Raw genomic sequence first — 14,808 nt, 5'->3', positions numbered from 1 at the left:
ATTCATATCTCCAGTTATTACACACTCCTGATGGTCACACTTATCCAAGACATCTCTTAACTTTTTCTAAAACTTATCCTTTTCAATCATCCACAGCAGCATCACTGGGGCATACACAATGACAAAAATCATTCTCTGAGCCTTTACTTTAAACAGGAGTCACCAAACTATGACCCAAAGGCCAGATCAGGCCTGCAAGATCAGTTCATCCATCCTGCCACTGCACTGTGCCACAAATGAGGTAAAATATAACTATTTATATGGAAATATCATAGTTTGTAGATAAACTTACTATGTAGAAAAAATTAAAATAAGTAAGTAAAAATATCAGAAGTGGTCCAATCTGATTTTTGCATCTGACAATAATATAATTTTTAAGAAAATCAGTATGTTAAAAAATTTGGTGGCTTTGTATATCAGAGCGCATTTACATAAGTATCTGCAATGAAGTTTCTAACAAAAGTGATTATGAGCTTGCTGCAGCAATCATGTTTGTGTATTGGTAAATAAATATGTTGGTTGTCTTTATTTTTTGTGTATTCAGTGTACTGTATTGAACAAAATGGTTATGTGACCCACACTCATCATTCTCTCAGTTATCTGGCCCACTGTGAAAAAAGTTTGGTGATCCCTGATTTTGAAGCACACCCATATCAGTCTTTCGTTCACTTGCTTATACTCCTTCATGTACTCCTTACAAGCATTATTTATTTCTGCATTTGCTTACTCTGTCTCTTGCACACTGGACCAGATCACACATTCCTGTTCACATCCATATATCCAAACCTTTCACTCTTATCTCACTCATACAAAGAACAATTAACTTATTTCCTCATTAATTCATTTAATTGAACCTCTCACTCTCACATTCCAAACTTCCAAATTAACATTCAAACTTTCACTTTCTTTTTCTTATTACATTTTCCATTTAAAATTTTAAATGTAATTAGTTAGTCATATTTTATGTTCCATCTTCTACAAGAGCTGTGGATGAACGTAATGTGTCAGAAAGCATTACTTTTCAAATAAAACTATTGCTTTCTTCAACTTAGTGGTTTATTTGTTGAATCAAGAAGCTTTCATAGCTAACTAAATTAATAAATTAAAAATAAAATATAATATTGCTATATTATTGAAATTATTATATATCATTCTGAAGTTACAATATTTGAAAAGTAGAATTTAAAATTATTATTATTATTATTTTTATTTTTATTTTTTTTGCTAATATTCAATAAATCTCACCTCATAATAATATATTTATTTGCATCATCATGAGTTCTAAAATCAATATTAACAACATCTCTGTTGATGGAAGGGCTTGGAAATGGTTCAGGCTATTAAAATAAAGTATGATATAAAAAATCATATTTTAAGACTTATAAAAATTATGCTAATAATTACTTTAATTAATTTTTCATTAAATAATTAAATATAAAAAATTATTTCAGTGAATCTCTTAAAATAATTATTTATATAAAAATTCATATTTATTTTATTTCAGTTTTAAATTATCATCATTAAAAAAGATATTTTAAAAACTGAAATGTTTATTTTGTTTTATTACAGAATTCATTATTATTTCATAAAATTAATATATTATATATCTTAAAATATGATTAATTTACATTCCTAAGTTGAATTTAATAAAAGATATTAAATTGTCATACTTCACTGCCATGGTCATCTGATCCTATAACAGTTTCAACAAAAAATAATTCATTATCTCGACCTTCAAATTCTGCTAAAGTTTCACCAGCTGCTTCACGTAACATATCTGTAGTTTCATAAGGACTACCAGATTCAGATTCCTATAAAAGTTATTATTTAAGGAAATTATAATTTAGAAAACATTTTCAGTGAGCTTACTTCCTAACCATTTTTGATATTTTTGATACTTTAGAACAGAATAATTAAATTACTAACATGATCAGTAGAAGGTTCTGATTGCTCTCCTTCCTTCCAATGTTGGTTTCCTGTATCATTCCAATTACATACGTATCTATCATCTTGGTTTATTTTTCTAAAATTTCTAGATAATGAATCAGTACTTCTTGGAATAATATCTGATGGATTTGTAAATAAAAGATTTTTATTAGAAGTGTATGCTGTTGGAAATTGTAAAGTAACTGTTTGAGGAGTTTCTATCTGAATGTGATTTTTTGATTTATTAAATGGATCATTAAGAGGCACTGAATTTAAGGAATCTTCAGAAACTTGAATCAGATCAGTTTCATATTCACTATCAATAATAGCACTACTAACTCCAGAATCAGATTTTTCATCTTCATGTCTTGGTATTTCTAATAATCCAGTTACATCTTGTTCTTTCTCGTTACTAGAAATATATTGTTCAGCTTCTTTGGGCTTTGATTGACAAACTGATACATCTTCATATTTAGCTGTTTGAATTTCCAAAGAATTGCTATCTAAAATTCCAGAAAAATATTTAATATACTTTCTATACTTAAAATTTCAATAAAAATTATATAATTTAACAAAATTACAACTAATATTTAAATATACCAGCAAAAACATATTTTAAATTCAAAATTGTAAATAAAAATATAATTCATTTAAATTTAAAATTGAATATGTATGCATTAATTATATTAATATATGAAAATGAAAATTAAATAGTAAAACAGATATCCAAAAAAAGAGAATTTACTCCAAAGCAAAAAAAAAATTCTACATATAGATAGAAATTAAACAGAATAAAGTTTGGCAGAGGTAGGCAATTAGGCCACCATCTCTTGATAAATTTAATAATTATTGATGGATAATTTTTTGAAACATTTTAAATTTAGATTACAAAAAACTTTTAGAAAACTATTTACTTTATAATGCAAATGCATTGAGAACTTTAATATTTGATTCCTTCAAATGAAATGTAGACTGTAATGTCACACTGGTGATAATGAGGGAGAGTAGGTTGCCACTATATAGATGGAAGGGGCACATCTCTGAATGATTGAGTAAATTGTTCAAGTATTGAGTGTACTGTGTCTATAGATGCTTACATGTGCAGTACAGTACATTAAATCTCATACTTGCATTGGATGTTTGAGTATGTTTCATTTGAAGGAACAAAATAAATAATTATAAATCAAATAGATGTCTGACAGAATTTAATTTGCAGAAGTGAGATTATACATGATTCAAACACAATCTATGGTATCAGAAATCATGAATTTTCTCATTTATTTTTTTCCAAATCATGATTCCTACAGAATCCAGAGATTATCTCAGAGCAATTTATGAGTATCTAAGTTAAAAACATTTATTAATGATCATTATCTAATGATAATTGCTAAGTATCATAGAGAGATAGTCAGTACACCAATTTTCAAAAATACAAAGCATCTACAGTTGCATTATTTAGAGTTCATAGGAATTAGAATTGAATAACCTTGTATATAAAAAAGTTTTATTTGTTTATTTGTGACATTATTGTATTTGTGTGAAGCCTGTTGTAAACATGTTTATATTTGGATTTGCAGTGTCACTGTATTTTGTCTTCTTTTCTCTCAATATTTTTGGTAAACTTATCCTTCCTTTTATTCTTTAAAACTATATGCTTTCCTACAAATCTGTTCCGTCATATATTATAAAAAATTCATAAAAGTCCATAAATTTCTTTCAAATGAACTTCTATGGTCATATGATGTCATTACCTACAGACCAATCTGCCACTGAAAACATTACAACACATTTATCTTCACATTCAGTTACTTCCATTTTGGAAATAGTAAATCAATAAAACAATTTAGTTATTAAGAACACATGATCAGAATAATGATATGCAGCTGACTAAATTATCTGTGATATTGTTACTATTTAATCAGTGTATTTTCTCTTGAATACTGGTAGTTTAGTTTTTTGCTTCAGATGTAAAGCGTAATGAAGTGTGAATATTTTAAAAGTATTTACAGTAATCTCATACATTTAAAAAGATATTAAAAGAATCATTGACTTCTAAAACATATTACTTTAAATTGTTTTGTTACAGATTGCTGTACTAAAAATTACTTTCTCTATCATTTGAGAGAAACTTTTAACCTTTACAAAGTTGTTTGAAAGAACTTAAGTAGATTTTAGTAAAAAAAATCCTATGCCAGTCATCCTCTTTTTGTTATTTCATTATTTGTATAGCAATTCCATGCTTATAGAATTAATAAAATGAAGCCTAGTACAATATACAAAAATAATTTATTTGGATAGATTATTTTTGTTAATATGATGGTTAAATAGAAATTAAGTGCAGACTATCATTTAACATTAACTTTTTTTATACTCACTTCCACTTCACTTTTCAATAATCTACTTTTCTGGATCTTATATTTTTATAAAATGATGATAAAATGTAACTTTATCAAAGAAAACTGAAATTGTGGAATATTACTAAATATCATCATCATCAATATGCTTTCTTACCACACCGGGTTGTATAACTTCACAACCAACAACTGCCTACCCTTAACCATTAACCGGTGCGAAATTCTTTAAAATCGGCGAACGTTTTCGATTCCCCTCCTGGGATCTTCAGGCTTACTTCTTTATGTCTTTCGTTATAACCGGATTCTTTAATTCGAATGTTTTTGAAAAAACGTAACGTGCTATTTTTCGAAAAAATTCCGAAAACGGAAGGAATCCACTTGTTATTTCAAATGTAATTTTCTACCAATGGGGAATCATTGTGTGCATTACGTCATAAAACTTGTCTTATAATTTGTGTGCATTACGTCATAAAACTTGTCTTTAATTCGAATGTTTTTTCAAAAACATTCGAATTAAAGAATCCGGTTATAACGAAAGATATAAAGAAGTAAGCCTGAAGAAGATCCCAGGAGGGGAATTGAAAATGTTTGCTGATTTTAAAGAATTTCGCACCGGTTAATGGTTAAGGGTAGGCAGTTGTTGGTTGTGAAATCATCATCATCTACAATGTGCATATCAGAGAAGGTGTTTAATACATCATCTTTCTAGAAACCCATAAAGAAAGATTGGAAGTGGTTGAAAGTGAATGGGTGAGGATGTGTAAGTATGTTTGTTGTAATGTGACTCTGTTTATTCACATAATTGCTTTTTATGATATTTAGTTTTATGTTTTCTATTCCTGACTTGAATTTCATAGAAAAACTTCTTAAATAAAATTAAAATGGAAGTTGAGTTAAACTATAGCATCCTTGATTTTGACGACAAGGAACATATTAAAATAACGATTTTTTTTTTTATACAGTAATACCTCGACTTATGTGAGCCTGGAGTTACGTGATTTTCAAATCTTGTCGATTCGTCTTTTGTTTGAGTGCCACGCAAATCTTGATTACTCACTCCCCCCACACTATTGTTCAGCTTACATGTTCGGACATGTTACATGGAATCGACACATAGCTACAATTTATTTTGTGTTATTTATTTCTGTGTTTGTTATATCTACAAAAACTTAAGAGACTATGTGGTGATTTCTTGTAACCGTGAATAAATCAAAAGACGAGATAAGATTAACGAGAACATTTATCAGCTTACATACATCCGACTTGGATTTTACACAAATTGAGAAATTATACCCCAACTTATGCGAATTAAACTTACGCAGTTATTGCTCGGTCCCACCTATCACATAAGTTCAGGGTATCACTGTATAAATAACAATCAAGATCATTAAATCAAAATAATTAAAACTTAATATCTACAAAAGATGTGAAATGAAGACAAAATTGCAATAAATGGAAATTTATACAATGATTAATTTGATAAACAGCTAAAAAAAGTAACAAAACATGTATATGTGATATAAAATGGTTTGAATTAAATTAATTCATTAATATTCCTCTAAAATAAGTATTTAATTTTTCTGCTTTTAAGGTAATGTGCAAAAATCATGGAAATATCGAATCACAATTTAAATTCCTGTTTTGTAGAAGAAATTACCAGATTATCAGTCTCCAATGTTCCTAAGTTTTTGAATAGCAAGGTATAACTACACTGGGGAGGAAAGAGTCATATCATACATTGGTACATTTTTTTTTATTGATAACTAAGCAAAAGTGCCATTTTAGTCATTTTAAATTGCATCATTAGATTCCTTGTAAAAAGTTACATCTATTAGATCAACTTTCTGCCCTGTAAACAGTTTCCTTTAATTTCTGTAGCAGACTAATGTTAAATGGAGCAATTACTTTAAAAAAAATTGCCTCAAACAGTTTTCATAAGATTTTTTTTTTCATTCTCCCAATTGAGAATTTGGCTATTTCCATGCCAACATCTCAAATAAACTTACATGGAAATAGCAAGAGCTAACAACATTTCTATTGCTTTTAAATGCAGCCCCAATGTATACTCATTATTGAGGAACTCCAAGGACTGGTACAAACACCTATCACCTGGAATTTACACCATCCCAGTCACAGATAACACATCTAACAACAGCACCAGTACATCCTCTAGGCTTACAATTGAAGGAACACCTCACATCTATAAATAAAAGACATAACACCACCATCTTTGCCTTCCTAGCCACAGAACACTAGATTCAAGCACATTTACAACTAATTTTAAAGAAACAAACATCCTATGACCAAGCGGTCTTCGTGCCCTAAACACTGGGAGTTCAGTCATGGGTTCACGCCTCACTTGGATGGGCTGGCCATGTGGAGTTTTCCGGATTTTCTCAACTTCTGTAACGCTTAAATAGGAGCCAGTTTCCCTTAAAAAGACCTCCCAGAAGGCACCCACTAGGCAGATTGCCCAACTATTGCATTGCCATAACTTAACAAGCAAACAACAAACACCCTACATCAGACCTGGAGATCTTTGAGGTCCCATTTTAATTTTTTGACATCACTACAGCGATGTCCAATCAGACAGTGTTTCATCATTGTTCAAAGATTGACATTAAATGTTATGTTCTATTTTCAAACACTATGCCATAATCTGACAATGATAGCTGAAAACTGTTAAAAACATTTCTTTATTGGTAAATATTATGTTTTTTTTTTTTTTTTGTTTTTTACTGGAATTTGGTTTAAGTTGGAGTCATTTATAATTATACAGTTTTTGTGATGGTTGTTACATAATAAAAATTGTTAATATTTTACACAAAGTATCATATAAAAGCTAACGTTTTAATATTAATTAAAAATTTGATTACATACCTGTTTTATTTTTCTGTTCCTTCAATTCATTTTCATTTTCCTGTATATTAGGATCTAAAGAACCATACACTGTACTGAACCACTTGATTCCTCCATCATTTGTTGTATCTGAGAAATATGAAGTAAATCCAATAGGAAGTTTTTCAGGTTTAACATTTTGTTTGGAAATATCAATGATGTTTGACCTATTTGATAATCTGTTACAAAACAAAAGACTTTACTAAGATATATAAATAATTAAAAATGATTAAACTAAATTGAAAAGTTCAAAATTTCAATTTTATTCCAAATCAACCTACCTTTCATCTTGCTTTTGAATATTTGATAAAATATCATCTTTTCTTGTATCTTTCCATTCAACTTTTCTTTCTACTTCATTAGATGATATATGTTCAGGTAAATAATGTGATAATGGTATGGGAGAAAGTGGTTCATTATTGATATCTACATTAATTACAAACTGTTGATTTTCTTCCACACATTTTTGAGTATTATAATTTGAAAATGAAACTTGGTTGCATTCTAAATTATGATCTGTAGAATGAACTGTCGTTACAACAGTTGTTGTTACATCAGTCCATTTTTCTTGTTCAGTTGGAAATTCATGTTCTTCTTTTTTATTCTGTACAAGCTGCTCAAATAAAGCACGAGCACTATTAAATCTACTTATATGATTTGAATTGTGAAGAACAGGAGATGAAGAAACTGAAGAATGATGAGATGAATCACTTGTATCATTTTCTACAGTTTTATTAAATTCAACCTCCACTTGTTTTGATGCTTTAGGAGGTATAGGAGTTGGAGTAATTTCAGATTTTGGAGAATCTTTTTTTTGAGGTGAAAGAGACTGAAACATATTTGCAATTGAGCTAACTTTTGGGCCTAGTTTTCTTGATGTTTCCATCTTTGAACTTCCACTTGGAGATTTTTCTTGTAATTCACGTTTTTCTTCAAAATTCAGTTTTAATGTGCTAATGAAAGGTTTTCTTTCATTATCTTGAATATTACTTTCAAGCCATCCAGTTCTTGTTCTACTTGCAGCAAGTATTTCAGCTCTTACATCAACCATATTTCTTGCTGTTATTTATTTTTATCAAAGAATAAAAATTTGTATAGAAAATAAATGTTTAAGTTATTAAAATTTAGCATCTCTTCTACTGATGGCTAGCATCTGAAAAATAATTAAAAATTATGTAATGCTTAAAATTTAATTATACAGTAGAGCATTGATTATCCGGCTCAATTGGGGACTCAGGTTAGTTGGATAACTGAAAAATCGGATAACCGAAAAAATGAAAAAAATACATTATTAGTATAGTATATTAGTATATCCCATGTAATTAGTATATCGCTATTAACCAACTTCGCATTGAATTTTCATCAATGTTAAACCTAACAAATTTTTTTTTAAATAATAAATCGTCGCTATCGTATCATTAAAAATTATTTTAAAATTATTTTATTGCTCACAAAACAAACAACCACTCATAATTAGAAAAGTAAATCTCATTTAAATACTGGCCGCCCTTTAATGGTCGAGCCGTGTTGCCAGCTAAAACATGCAAAAAGTTAACAAAAATAATATTAAAGTAGCCAAGATATAGCCAAATATTGTAGTGACACATCACTAGCGGACATTTGAAATTTGCCAACTAGAACGGTTGGTTAACCGATGTGACAGTTAATCAGGGGTCGGATAATCGATGCTCTGCTGTAATTACTTTAACAACTTTTGAAAAAGTCAAATATTGATAGATACTGTTGGAATTAATAATGGCTTAATTTTTAAAGCATTCAATAAAACAAAATTAGTCATCCTTTGCAAGAATTCATAGAAAATGAAGAATATCAGAATTCATTGGCAAAAGATTCTTTTATTTCAAGAGTAGATATTCAGTACAGAAAAATGTCCATGAATTATATATTTTGAAATTTTTATTTTTTCAGCTCTTATTTTAAAAAATTCTTTCTTTAAGTAATTTTTAAATTTTTTTGAAGTGCTCCTTACTCTTCAAGTCTCTTTTGATTATGGATATAAATTTGAGAATTTTAATTTATCAGTTTGATTTACTGTTTTCAGTTTTTAGTTTACTTACTTTGGAAAAGCTTTACAGAGAAAATTCAAAAACATATTGCAATTAATTTTTGTAACAATTCATTCTTCAAATAAAAATGTTATGTTTGCTAATTAGAGAATTCTAATATAAATAAGAAATTACACCTCAATGCAAAACTTCCAGCAAAGAAATTCAATATTCTAATATTTTCAGCCACTATTTTAATGGAAAAACCTGACAAGGACTGATGAAATATCAGTCCTCATCAGGTTTTTCCATTCTACAGTTCCTGACGAGGGCCAATGAAATAGTGGTTGAAAACATTAGAATATTGAATTTCTTTGCTGGAAATTTTGCACTGAGGTGTAATTTCTTATTTAGAATTCTAATATATGCCATTCCATATGAATTCCTACAAAGAAACAACTTGAAACAGAATTTAAATTGAAAATTTTTACACATCAAGTAAGTATATTTATTCACAATATATTTATGCAGAAGAAAGAAGTGTTGAAATTAAATGAAACACTATTAGTGCAAACAGTGAAAATGGTAATAAGTGATTAGTAAACCTAGGAAAAAGTTATCTTAACTATTCATTGTGTAATTGCATAGTAAGTGCATATATGACATTAATAGCCTAGGCACAAAAATGCCAAAATTGGCAATAGGTTTTTAACTAAAAATAACATTTTTGCAAGAAGAAAACTATTTTAACTCAAAAAATATATATATATTTTTGGTTAATAGAAGGGATTATGTATTCTGCTTACAGTGACTAACTTGGGTGATTAATTACTATTCGAACTCTTTTTTTTAATTTGTAACCAAAATTTATGAATAGTGGTTTCTAATTTTTTTTGGGTTGTCTTTTTTTTTTTTTCATTACAAAATAAATAATAGTAATATTCATTAACTTATACATTAGATGGCCAGATGACCAAGGCAGTTAAAGTTAAAGCATCAACCTACTACTCTGGGGACCTGAAATCAAATCTGGTTATCAAAAATCTCCAGGAATTTTTCAGGATATAGTCTGTCCAAATATGTTGGGTCTCATCCCTCTTTGCCCAACCACTCCAATTATGGGCCTGGGTGAACTCACAATGGGCAATGGGTATGATTAAAAAGGCTGCCTTCATGACCAAGAGGAGAGAGAGTAAAAAAAAAACATCCTCCCCAAACACACACAATATATATAATGATCATTGTGTTGAGAACAAAACTGAAGATGACATTGAACATTTTGATGATTATTTTTTTGCAATAATTTAAAACATATCTAATAATCTGTGAGACAGATCTATCTTGGCAATTTTAGTTGGCAAGTTAGACAAAGCACTTCAAATTTTATTAGATATTTCTGCTGTGGAGTCTTGTAATAATATTACTGTTTCTCAATCAGTAAATAATGCCCTACCACTACTCTAGGGAAACAAGCAGAGACTTCTGTATGAAAAGTTGTTAATTGTCCCAAACAATAGCGATTATATTGTTCTAACCGATACATGATTATATAAAGCAATTATTTTCAACTGGTGTGCCGCAAGAGAATCTTAGGTGTGATGTGAACATTTTTGAGTTATTCAATAAATTATTTTTGAAAGAAGTCCAAACAACAATAAGTGTACATGTCAAAATTAAAACCTTTCAATTGATTATACAAGTTTTTCATTGTTATAATGAATAAACATGTACATAATATAGTAAAAAATATACGTTCATAAGCAAAAGTATTGATATATGTGCATAATACCAAGTTATTTCATTTAAAATAAAGTTTTCTTTAAATCAAAAATGTATCTATAATTGTCCATATTTAGTTCAAATTATTTTAACTTAGAAATAGCAAGACAGTGAACAGTTTTCTAAAGGCAATTATTATGCACTTTTAAATGCAAATTAAGATTTATTTGTTTTTCTTATGTAAAGGAAAATTATTAATTTAAATAACTTTTATTGTAAACTTCTGCTACTTTAAGGAGCAACAATACTGTTTTACTTAATTCACAAAAAATATACATAAAAAGAATTAGGTTAAGTGGTAAGAAATATGGTGATAGAATGTTTACAAGCACAACTTTAAATCACATGATTTTTTCTGCAGAAATTTAGTCGACCCCCCTATAACACGGTAGATACGTTCAGTTCTTTATGAATCCATTTTGTACGAGTCATTGACATAACAGCACAACACGTGTGAAGTTTACGGACTATGGCTGTTTGAAAGGTTTTCTTCCATAAAATTAATCGATTCCTAGACTAATTCGACTCAACATTTCCAAAATACGTATAAGTTTTTGGGAATAATCCATATAAACTATGCTATAAACAAAAAATTGTAGGATTACTTACCGAGTGTGCACCGTTTGACATCGCCATTGCTTAAGCTTGTTTTCGTCGCGGAGCAGCGCACCAAATGGCGGCCACGATTTCTGATATGTTATTTCTCTGCGAAAACTTCGTTGAACTTTGGAGACATCATTAATATAAATAATTTTTATGGCCGTTGAATAAGAAATGTTTCTTTCACAAGAAATGTATAAAATTAGTGCTGTATTAGTCTTACGGTACCTAATTTACATACTGTACAGACGATAGTAAACTCAATTTACCCGCCTAAACTCTCCGTAGTGTGGCGCTGGACAGCGGAAAGTAGTTCAGCTGCCCGATGATGTTTTACCGAATTATAGCAGTTTTTTTTACCATGTTTGTACAGATACCGTCGCAATTTTTTCGCCGTCATATAGGAATCCGAACTATAGGAACCCGTGTTAGAGGGGAGTCTACTGTAATTATATATTCAAGCGTGCTGTGAGATAAAGACTGAAAAACACTGATGTAAAGTTTCATATAATTTCATATATGATCAAAATATGTTCAGGATTAAACAAGTTGTTTCCAGAATAATCCATATAAGTCATACTAATCATGGAGTTCATGAAATAGCAGAATTCATTAGGAGCACCTTTCCCCTACTTGATAGATATATATCTGAACTTAAAATATTAGTAAAACTGATAACGGAAAGGCTTTAGTTGAAATCACCAGTCCTACTCTTCTATCTGAAGATGTCATAAGTGGCTTTTAATTGCACCCTGCTTTGTTCACAGTAAAATGCAATAAAACAAATTCAGAACAGCTTTTGTGTAAATACTTATTTCATTTATACCAACTAATGTAATTTTTAAAAAACTATTTTTTTCTAACTACTATAATTACCTAAACATAAGATTAGTAGCAACTAAAATTCCTAGTTCTAGTAATTTTCAGCAGTATTGTTAAGTCTCGAGACACTGTTTTGTCTGAAGAATATCTCAAGACCATTGTAAAGTCTTGATCTTGTAGTCTAGTGTCAGTCTTGATCTTGTAGTTTAGTGTCAGTCTTGTCTTGATCTTACTAACAGTAATTTATATTGGTCTGTATTCTGTTTTTTAATTAGTTATAATATGAAATAAAAATCCAAATAACAGTATTGAACTCTTTGAAACAAATGTTTTCCTGAAATAAAAGTCATCTTAAAATGTTTAAAATTAAGTACAAGTATAATAATGAGAAAATAAAATGCACTTTTTATAAAGATAACAAATATTTGAAAATGTCTTTAATTTTGCTATTATTTCTGTTTCATAAGTAATCAGTGTTGCAGAAATGGATCTTTTATTGATCTAGCCAGTGGCATAACTTCAAGCTAGGTGGCCCAGAGGCAAAAAGTACAAATGGGTCACTCCCCAGGGGCAGATCTAGGTTTTTCGGTGGCTAGGGCTTTTTGAAGTCCAATGGGCTCCATTTTTTGTTAGATTAAGAATCTTTAAATTGGAATTTAAAATTCATTTTAATAACATCAAAATCAGAGTTGAAATATATTAATTCATGAAATGATGTTGAATGACAAACTTTATTATATCTTAAGAAATATTTCTTTATTTACATTGATTAATTACTGACCAATTACATTATACTGATTACAATCTAACTATATAAAGCTGAAAAATCGGATTCTTTCTTTCTTTCACTGTATGCCAAAAATGGCCACTAGGGGTGCCTCTAGATATTATTTAAATTAACAATAAATTCAATATATCATTATTTGATGCAGTTTTTTGCATTTTTGGCTGTGTTTTAGTAGGGTATGCCATGAGAAATTCAGTATATTATTATTTTTATTTGTAATAGGAATTTATTATTTATACAATGGAATGACACTGCTGCTGCGAGAATGCCCACTAGGAGTGTCTTGGGCTACTAGAATAGAAGGATTAGAAGTACAAAATAATCTAATAATCTTAATCTTTGTTGGGTTTTGCCTGGGCAACGCTGGGCTCATCTGCTGGTAAAACAAATACAGTAGACCCCCCTATAACGCTTAGATACGTTCCACGCTAATCAAATTTTACATTGTAGGAATGATTAAATACATGAGCCAATCGCAGCCCAATAGGTGGGAACTTTACGGACTAAGGCTGTTTGAAAGGTTTTCTTCTATAAAATTAACCGATTCTAGACTAATTCCACTCAACATTTCCAAAACACGTATAATTTTTTGGGAGTAATCCGTATAAACTATGCTATAAACAAAAAATTATAGGATTACTTACTGAGTGTGTACCGTTCGACTACGCCTGTTGGTGAAACGATCTCCATCTAATTTCATCCGGATTCTTATTAATCGTTTTATCGAGAATAAATTAGGAAAATGTTGGGAAGAAGCTGGATATTGTTACTACTAATTTTGCCTTGGACGTTTCTACTCGGACGAGGAGGTAAGCAAATGTGGGAAAATACATCGACGTGGCAATGATCCCGTCCTTCTTATCCGGCATATTTCTTCGCTAAAGCCTCGGTTACGTCTATAATTTACTTAATTATCCTCACCTTCGCCAAAATAAAGCGACCAGCGCCGGTTTGCCGGCTCCTCGTTCGTAATCGTGGCCACAGCTGTTGGCAGATTCCACGTTTTTCCTACGGACGAGTCGGAAAATGCTTACGTCGTTGCTGCTTTTCCCGGATACTAACGTCCAAGAGCGGTAATGTTAGTCTGTGGCCTCCTCCGTCTGCCTGCGGCATTTCTACGGTGTAATGATCGTCTTGTCGAATACCGTGTGAATATTTGTCAGAAGATATGCCGTTCTAGGAATGTGCGTAGCTTCATGCAGACTAGAAACTCGACATGATTCGAGAGCGTGCGAAATATAAAATTTCGTGTGTAGAGATCTGTTCCTCCGGAGTTTCTCCGCCCTCTTCGGCCACGTGCGGCGGCGGTCTCAAGTTGCCGTCTTCCCGCTTGGCGCGTTGAAAATTCTACGACCCTTGGACGGTGGGGCTGCCTTTCTGCACCCGTCCGGCTCGGACTACCCGCGAAATTTCGGTTTGCCGCTCGGATGAGAATTCTGCCGCCGCCGACCGACGGTTTTGCGGCATCGGTCGTTTGGTGCGACGTTGATTTTTTTGTTTTTCTGTTTGCAAATGCCATTTTATAATGAGATAAAAATTGCGAGGGTGTTACGAAAACTTAACTTGTCTTTGCATGTTCGAAGACAGAATGATACTTTTATAAATGTCTCGTTTGTAAGTTCTCGAGTTGTTTAAT

General features: G+C 30.4%; 1 protein-coding gene across 1 annotated transcript in view; it reads right to left on the bottom strand.

The window, feature by feature from the left end:
* The window catches only part of LOC111626257, an 88,400-nt gene that overhangs the window by 28,145 nt on the left and 45,447 nt on the right, over window positions 1-14,808 (bottom strand). Inside the window, exons 4-8 of the mRNA XM_023369573.1 lie at window positions 7,460-8,331; window positions 7,161-7,357; window positions 1,927-2,429; window positions 1,671-1,811; window positions 1,246-1,337 (exon numbers count right to left, since the gene is read on the bottom strand). Of these exons, the coding sequence (XP_023225341.1) occupies window positions 1,246-1,337; window positions 1,671-1,811; window positions 1,927-2,429; window positions 7,161-7,357; window positions 7,460-8,229 (1,703 nt within the window). The 5' untranslated portion in view covers window positions 8,230-8,331. The remainder of the gene's footprint in view (window positions 1-1,245; window positions 1,338-1,670; window positions 1,812-1,926; window positions 2,430-7,160; window positions 7,358-7,459; window positions 8,332-14,808) is intronic.

The sequence above is a fragment of the Centruroides sculpturatus genome, unplaced genomic scaffold (assembly GCF_000671375.1).
Source record: "Centruroides sculpturatus isolate CEXI.00-Female unplaced genomic scaffold, Cexi_2.0 scaffold369, whole genome shotgun sequence".
Classification (NCBI taxonomy): domain Eukaryota; kingdom Metazoa; phylum Arthropoda; class Arachnida; order Scorpiones; family Buthidae; genus Centruroides; species Centruroides sculpturatus.
This window is presented reverse-complemented; position numbering and strand designations above follow the sequence as displayed.